The following is an 8,550-nucleotide window of genomic DNA, read 5'->3' as shown; positions in this document are numbered from 1 at the left end:
TACGCGAAGAAAATATAAAGAATCGACTGAACCTAAACCAACCCACCTAAATCCCGGACTATCGAAATGACGCACCCTTTAGGCCGCGACCACCACCACCACAACAAGCATCTTCTATACTACTGAAAATTTAACAACTTTGGACAACAACTTCAAAGAACAAAAAAGAGAAAAATCAGTGTTGCGCTCATGGTTTGGTTACGACGGTGTTTCACAACATTCATGGATTGAACCGCTAATACATAACTAGATATTCTGAAATTCAATAATAACAGCACATACATATCTTTTCCGTTTACACGGACAGTCCCATATTCTAAACCGGATAGAACCAAAAAACCGTAAAAACCGAACAGTTTTGATTTCAAGCAAGCCAAACCAGTCTACTTGTTTCAGTATTATTAGTTTATAAACAACCCTACAAAGTTAAGTGATTGTGAAGATAAAAGTGGGGCATGAAGAGCTATTATTTTTTATTTAATATTGTTAAGAGGCAGGTCCAAACTTGAAGCTACCAAGAATGGAATCATTAATGCTTTTTGTACACTTCATCTAGCATAACATAATTGCTTCAACAGTAATAATATTAAATCATACAAGAATTAATAAATAAGAATAATGCACTCTCTTTTTCTGTTTTTGTTTTACTACATCATCATTGTACTAACAAGTAACAAACACACCATGATTTGTAAGTAAAAAACATATCTCATGAAAAACTTCTGTCATGTTTTCAGTCAAAATAAACCAAAAAAATAAAAATAAAAATAAAAATACACTAACTTAACCATTTATACGACGACGAAGACACGAATATATCAATAACAAGATCAAACACAGACATGTAATACAAAAATTTACCTCATAATTCACGAAATGCCACCGTTTCCATAGTATCTACACGGTCACGTTCACTTTGCTTTTGCTGAAAAGAATCGGCTAAACCCACGAGCGTTCTTTTCGGGTGTTGGGTTAGATGATGAAGACGACGATCCTGATTTGGTGGGTCGATGTTTTGAACTGATCGGTGATTTTAGAAGATTGTTTGCTTCGGAATCTGAAGGGCTGAAATGGTGATTGTCTAACTGTATAGGGGACTCGTTTCCCATCGGTAAATTCATAGATGCTAATTCTTCTTCTTCTTGTACTTGCTCTTCGACACAAGTTTGACTTTTTTGACTTAACGGAGACCCCATGAATTCGGTTGGAGGTCGCATTCCGTTTAACTGTTTTCCGAGAAGAAAGATTGTTTCTTGACACTCTGCTAGCTTCTCTGCTAACTCTTTCTCCTGAAATTATATATTTTTTAATAATATTATTTCTTTATCTACCGAAACTAAATATATACATAAATTTTTTAATTTCTAACTATCTTGCTCACCTGGTTACTTTTGGCGTCCTCAGCAGCAACAAAGGTTTCAATCCTACATAAATATCCAAAACACAAATTAGATGCCAATTTTCGTTTTCGTATAATAAAACAATAAAGATTAATTACGTTTTTCGGTCCATGAGGTTTGCTCAGTTTAACAGTTTTGAGTATGAATTCTCGTTTTTTCTTAGTTTCAGATTTTTAACCTTTTTCGTCCGTTTCACTAACTCTGTTAGATTTTTCTGTTAAGTTGAGGGGTATTTCAGTCATTTTACATCTAAACGATTGTTTTTGTACATTAAAAGAAACATGTACCTTTGTAATTGATCTTGAAGATCCTTGCACTTTGCTTCAGTTTCCTCATGACTTTTCTTCTCGTCTTCAAGCTCGTTCTCCAACGTGACAATCTTTGACTCGAGAAGGTTGACCCGAGACTGCAAGTCACCCACACGGTTCTCAAGTGAGTTATACGACTCCGCCATACACTTAAGCTGCGTTTCAGACAAACTATTAAGCTTTTGAGCAGCGGTCAACTGAGATTTGACTTCGGATAACTCGAGTTCAGTTTCGGTCAACTTTGACTTCACGGTTTCCAAATCCTCATTACATCTAGAAAGTTCCATAACCACATTTTCCTTCTCCAACTTCATTTGCTCAAACTCCTCCAACGAGCATTTAACCAACGACACGTTTAACTCAGATGTCGGGACAGAGTTTCCATCGTGAGGTATGTCGGGATCGGAAGTCGTATCTGAAAATTGACCATTTGAATAGTCAACCTTGTTTTCAGGTAATGCAACTTTGTCTATGCAATCGGGACTACCGCCTTCAGTGTCATTGATTTCATACCCTGCAAAACTTAACCGAAGCTCGCCCGCTTTAACAAGAATACCAGACACGCAATTTATAAAATCATTTAGATTTATTTTATTCCCTTCGGTTTCCTTAAACTCCTCGAGTTTCTCGAACATTCCATTCTCTTCTAGAGTATTCCCTACAACAGATTTTGCTTCTTTCATAATAATCAACACAAAATCATAAATTCGCGAAATCGCCATCTGTAATTCTTCATCTTTTTCTTTTTCTTCGTTTACTTCTTTTTCGTTTTCTCCAATGTTAACGGAGCGGCTTATTTCTTCATAAAGTTTTTCTGGATCTGAATCTTTAGGTAATGAATTAAGTAAATCAGATATTTTCAACTTAAGATTCTCAAACGGGTCTGACTCGTTTGACTCAGTGTTTGACTCAGCGGCTGACTCGGTGGCGACAGGTGGATTACTTGATGAACAAGCTAACTTCTCCATCTCCAAGAAATCATCCATAAGTTCCAAACGGTTTGCGCTTTCGGAACGTTGAGGGCTCTCGATGTTTTTATCTTTCTTATTATGCGAAAGTTCGGATATTAACGCGGTAGCCCAAGATCCGGCAACGCTGACATCATCATCATTACCTTCTTCCGAAACCGACGCCATACTCAGACTAGTTTTTAAAGTGTTTGACTGAAGTTGACTTTCCAAACTCTGAAGTTTACTAACGGTTTTCGCGCACACGTTTCTAGAAGCTTGAAGTTCGGTTGTACGTTTAGCCAACGCTTCTTTCAACATATTAGTTTCTTCTTCCATTGCTAATAAACGCTCGGTCAGAGACTCGTTTTCCTTTTGATATTTGTGTATACTGTCGAGTGAAAAGTCAGGAATTGAAGAAAAGTGTGGACTGTGCGGACTCGAGAGCAAGGTCGGGGTCGGGGGTTTGACCGGAGACCGTTTGACCCGTGTGTCACCATATTCTCGGCCCAAATTGTCAACCTCCAGTTTCATTTGGGCCAGTGCTGCGGGCCCGGGTAACTTCTTTCTCACGAGCCCACGTAACCTTTGACACTCGACTTCCAATTTAGCTATTTTCTTCACCCCTTCCAAATGCTGCTTGTTTGCCACGTCAGCAGACCGCACACTCATGTTTTTTTCTTCGTTTCGAATCTCTAACTCTTTAGCAACAATATGTAACTCGTATTTTAGAGAATTAATTTCCCGCTCACATGACTCGATGTTGCTTTTTAAAACCTCGATTTCCGCTTCCGCTTGCGATTTCTCTTCGTTTATTTTAATCAGCATGTTGGAACGCTCTTGTAACGATCGTGAAACCGCGGCGTTTTCAGCAGCTGATCGCATGAGTTCTTGATTTAAGTTCGAAACTTTTGTGTCGAATTCATGCTTCATTTTTTCAAACTGTTTTGTTTTTGCAAGAACAATATCGTGTACGGTTTGTTCGTGTTCTTCTTTTAAGTTTCTTATTTGTCGCATGCATTCTTTTAACGCTCCGTCTAGATGTGTGGCTCGGTCTTCAGCGGTTAGTTTCAACAGAGTAACAGATTCTAGATGGCTCTTTAACGTTGCAGCTTCCGCCTCCGCCTTTTCCCAACCTATTAAATTAAAATTTTAAAACTTTTATAAATTCTATCATGTAAGCGAACCGAATGGGCCCAAATGGAGCCTGTTCGTTCGTTCCTTTAACTTTAACCAAGCACACGATCAAACGTGAACATTTAAAGTGTGTTCATGTTCGTTTATGTTCATTTGTTAATAGTATAAACAAACGTAAACGAATGAATACAATTGAACACAGATGAACACATATAATCAAGCATAATGGTGTTTCGTGGTTTCACTTTTTTAACAAGTTTGGGGTTTAAAGCTAACTTCTTTTAGAAACCTCATTATATTTGTGTAAAAAGACAGTTCTACCCTTTTTAAACAAATACGCCATTTATGTAATTAAGTCTATTTTAATTAGAGGGGCATTTTGGTCATTTTCTCCAAATTTCATAGAATAATTAAAGGAGGTTAGTCTTAGACCCCAAACTTGTTACAAAATCGAACCACAAACCTCAAAATCGCAACTTTTAAAACTTAGTAATGCATAAAATCTTTAAGAAATGTATAAACTTGACTGCAATCACTATTAAAAAAAAGTAAGCAACCATGATTAAAAATTAACTAACCTGAGACGGCTTCTTCAGCAACTTTAGAGTGTTGTTTGACCAGATTCTCCTGTGTGACAATCTCTGACTGTGCTTCAGAAACTTGTTCATTCAAATCTTTAACTTCATCTTCTAAATTCTTAATCTGATCTTCATACACTAACTGTTGATCTTCATATCGTTTCACCTGTTCGTCATACGACTTCACTTGATCTTCAAACGACTTCACTTGATCTTCGTACGATTTCACTTTATCTTCGTATGAATTCACTTGTTCTTCATATGATTTCACTTGATCCTCCAATCCCGTTAGATGTGAATACTGATCCACCGATATTTGAACATAATTCGGCTTTTTGTAACTATCCTGTTTCACCTGAAATATAATTTGTCACAACAAAAAATATAAAAAAAAATGCTTACTTTTTTTTTGCATATTGTTAAAAAAAAAAAGACGAATAAACTAACCACACTAACAGACTCGGTTCCAGCAACCGCCTTGTCAGCACCCGACTTATTGGATGATTTCTTCTTCCAGGGCCAACTCCTGCGATCCATGATCTAATAATCTTCTGTACATAAAATTAAAAAAAAATGTTATTGATTATTAAAATTTCAACTAACAAATTGCTTTAATATTAAGACTCAAATGATAATAGTTATGGACTTGCATAGGCATTAATGGTATTTTCATAAAAGCATACACTTTCTTAAATTAGAGAGAGTGACTTTAACAAAAGACATGTATGTTATTTACTTTCATTTATTACCTAGATGCAACAACTCAAGTAAAACCAAAATACTGATCATAAACATAAAACAAACAATCAAATCCATGTAAAAACAATCTACACATTTGACAATATACCAATTTGGAATTATCTCAGTAACTGTGTAAAGATTTACTTTTACTCCTTTCAGAAAAATAAATTAACACATCCTATAAATCAAATCACCCTATTCAAATGATGAAATAGATTCTGAATACACATTGTTGTCATGTGTCACCGACAAACTGCAGTAAATAAACAAAGTACTCATGAAATTGAATTCCAATATAATAATAATATTTTTTTTATAAAACAACAAAGGCTATGATTATCAAGAACAAACCCTGCACCAAGAAGATGATAGCTGGTCTTGACTGAAAATTATGGGCTTTCAGAAACTTAAATACTAGCTAAAATATTATTAAAAGTTTAAAATTTTCATAATTAATATAAAGAGGATATAGATTATAACTAAACACCAACAACCCTAGAAAACAATGGCTCCAAATTGACATATAAAAAAAAAAGACTAAGATGAAAGGTGTCAATCAGAAGATGAGGTATACACTAAACTTGAAGGAAACCTAATCCTAACAAAGCATGCATCACTAAATCTGGAGATAAGTATCTTTATACATATATATTAAAAAATAAATTAAAAAAATAAAAATTTAAAGAAAATTAAATAAGCTAAAACATTAACACCGACATGAATTAGGAATAAATCGAAGCAAATCATATTAATTAATTAAAAAATTAAAAACACTACAATGAACATTCAACACATCCAGTTCATATTAATTAATTTACATCCAATTTCAAGAATTAATCCAAAAAAGATGATCTAATTACCTGACAATGCAATTGAAGATCAGTAAAGTTGAATCGCCGACAAGGGTAAACAGTAATCTGGGTTTAATTTAAATCAGCTAACAATCAACAAAATAATAAATTAACAAGCTTTATAACAAATCTGATAAATTAATTAGCTTTAGATCATAAACACCAAAAACAATCTCGAAAAAGGTGTAATTTCAAAGACCCGTTAATGACTTGATACCCAATTAAAGATCGCAAGCATCGAGAACGGTAATAATAATAATATTAATATTACCCATTTACCTGCACCAATGTAGTTAGTTCTTAAATAATTTTGGGGGTTTAGTTATTTGAGCAAATTGGGATCTGGGATTGAAGGGATTTGCAATTGGGATTGGTGGTAAGTGGCCGGAAGTGACGGTGGTGGTGGCCGGAAGGACTGGTGGTGGTGGTACAAAAGCTCTCAGGGGGTTTGAGAATTGAAGTTGAGTTGAGTTTGAGAAGTGATTTAAAATAAATATATTAATAATATCCTCACCATGTATTTGTAGTTTATGGAAGTTTCACTTTCACCCTTGCTTTTACTTTTAGTGTGTATAAATGGATGTTTTATTTTGGACCTTGTATTATAAGTTTTGTGCATTTTGAGAGTGCTAAAATTAATAATGTTGTGTTTTGGTTGTTAATCTTAAAGTTGTTAAAAAAAACTATTGACTCAATTTCAAATTTCAAATGGTTGGTATAGTAGACAAGTAGGGGTGTGTAAAAAAATCCGAATCTGAATATTTGAAACTGAACAAGAATTATTTAGAATTTCAAACAGGAAGTATTCGATAACTGGTATCTGAATCACTGAATGTCGGATTTGGATACTGATTTTGGAAAAGTAAGGATATATGATTTATCCGGAAAAAAAAATTAAGTTATTAAATAATAAATATTAGTTTGAAATATCGAGAGAATTTTAGAATATTTAGGATACTCTTTGGATATTTTGGATAATTCAGACAAATTTAAGATATTTCGTATATTTGAAATAATTTTTTTACTCCTAATTTTTTTTTGGAATTGTTAAATGTTGAATATTTTTTTAGCCGAAGTTTCAGATACAGATACAAATATTGAAATCACAATCTGAAATTTTCAGATATCTGTAACTTTGGTTATCTTATTTAGTTATTTTAAACACGTCTAGTTGTCAAGGTTTGATAATTTGACTTTAAATGTCTCATGTAATAATCCTAAATGTAATAATTTTTCTAACAAAAATATCTGTAAATTTCGTTAAGAAACTTTCAATTTATTTTCACCATATAAAAAACTTTGGATTTTGACGTTCGTGGCCTAGTATAGTAGTAGTATATATTAAAATTAGGACTTTTAAGGTCGATCTCACTCTAAATTTGGAGTCTCTTGTATAGTGTGGTCACCACCCCTTTTCATATCATATTTTATATGAAACCTTTATTGTTTTAATAATTATTAGATCAAACCGACAACGTTAACAAACTACAAAAATTAGAAGCTATAAAAGAATTAGTTGTGGTATTTTGTATCATAGACAACTAGGTTCAAGTATTTAAGATCGTTCGTTTAAAGCTACACTTGTAAAAGAAAAAAAAAAGAAGCAAGATGTAGCAGAGATGATATTTTGATGGATGTATGGACACACAAGGATGGATCGAACAATAAATGAAGTTTTTTCATGAGAAACTGGGGTGGCATTATCTCAGATAAGATACGGGAAAAGAGATTGAGATTGCTTGGACATGTGGAAATGAGGCATTGTGACAGCCCCTATAAGAAGCGTGGAAGCCCTCATTTTAGAGGGAAGGAGAAACAAAGGCAGACCCAAATTAACTTTAATTAGGAAATTAAACAAAATTTGTTAGACTTACACCTCTCTAAGAAAATGATTGAGGATAGAAGTTCTTGAAAACGACGTATAAAAGCTATGGACCTTTTGAGGAGGGGATAGATATGACTTAGATTTGTCTAGTTGCCTTTGCTTTTCATATACGTCATGTTGCCTTAGCATCAATCTTGCATTGGTGTTTGTTTGTGGATACGGACCTCTTTTTATGAGTATTTATAGGCACTTGGATAGGGATTAATGCTTTGTTTTGCGTGTATATTTGCTCTTTTATATGCAGCTACTATAGCATACTAAACATTGTATTTTAGATGCACTTACAACTTAGATTATTGATACTCATGTATGGTAAGTATCATGTCATACATAGTTCTCTTAGCTACTTGTATTTGATATTAGTTATTTTTATATTCGTTAGATTATTGATATATGATATTTGGGTTAAGTTATTCTATAAAGGGTAACAAAAATGAGAAGTGTGGAACCATAAATAATTGGCATGTGTCAAGTGTGGACCAAAAAGAAAAATAGTATAGAGGTAATTGTACACATTTTCTCTCTCCACATGTAAGACACATGTTAATTAGGGCTGGCAATTGGGTACCTGTTAAAGACACGATAAGACTAGTTAATCAAAAAAGTGCGGTATGTGATTTTTCTATTTTCTTAAATAATTGAAATGAGTAGGCTAAACTCCCTCATTATCCCTTATTGGTACATAAAACTTAAAACTGTCTTA

General features: G+C 33.7%; 1 protein-coding gene across 4 annotated transcripts; it reads right to left on the bottom strand.

Moving 5' to 3' along the window:
• Positions 1-686: 686 nt before the first annotated feature.
• Positions 687-6,456, bottom strand: LOC143536016 (filament-like plant protein 6). 4 transcript variants are annotated; one of them, XM_077030105.1, is made up of 7 exons: positions 6,242-6,456; positions 5,972-6,028; positions 4,818-4,921; positions 4,371-4,725; positions 1,688-3,791; positions 1,382-1,424; positions 687-1,289 (listed from the first exon to the last, which is right to left on the bottom strand). In XM_077030105.1, the coding sequence occupies exons 3-7, from the start codon at positions 4,905-4,907 to the stop codon at positions 912-914; spliced, it is 2,970 nt and encodes a 989-aa protein (XP_076886220.1). In that variant the 5' UTR covers positions 4,908-4,921; positions 5,972-6,028; positions 6,242-6,456; the 3' UTR covers positions 687-911. The 4 variants fall into 4 exon arrangements, with proteins under 4 accessions (XP_076886220.1, XP_076886222.1, XP_076886221.1 ...); XM_077030107.1 differs by having other exon boundaries at positions 4,818-4,918; XM_077030106.1 differs by lacking the exon at positions 5,972-6,028.
• Between the last annotated feature and the right edge of the window lie 2,094 nt (positions 6,457-8,550).

This window comes from Bidens hawaiensis, unplaced genomic scaffold (assembly GCF_021521415.1).
Source record: "Bidens hawaiensis isolate Kalapana, Puna unplaced genomic scaffold, B.hawaiensis_p1.1 tig00010731_1, whole genome shotgun sequence".
NCBI classification, from domain to species: domain Eukaryota; kingdom Viridiplantae; phylum Streptophyta; class Magnoliopsida; order Asterales; family Asteraceae; genus Bidens; species Bidens hawaiensis.
The sequence above is the reverse complement of the archived record's forward strand: the minus strand, read 5'-3'. Positions and strand labels throughout refer to the sequence as shown.

Excerpts from the sequence above, each read along its gene's own strand:
- LOC143536016 (XM_077030105.1), bottom strand. The coding sequence starts at position 4,907 with ATGGATCGCAGGAGTTGGCCCTGGAAGAAGAAATCATCCAATAAGTCG. Across the intron at positions 4,726-4,817 it reads GAACCGAGTCTGTTAGTGTG|GTGAAACAGGATAGTTACAA; the intron begins GTTAGTTTATTC and ends ATTATATTTCAG. Across the intron at positions 3,792-4,370 it reads TGCTGAAGAAGCCGTCTCAG|GTTGGGAAAAGGCGGAGGCG; the intron begins GTTAGTTAATTT and ends TTAATTTAATAG.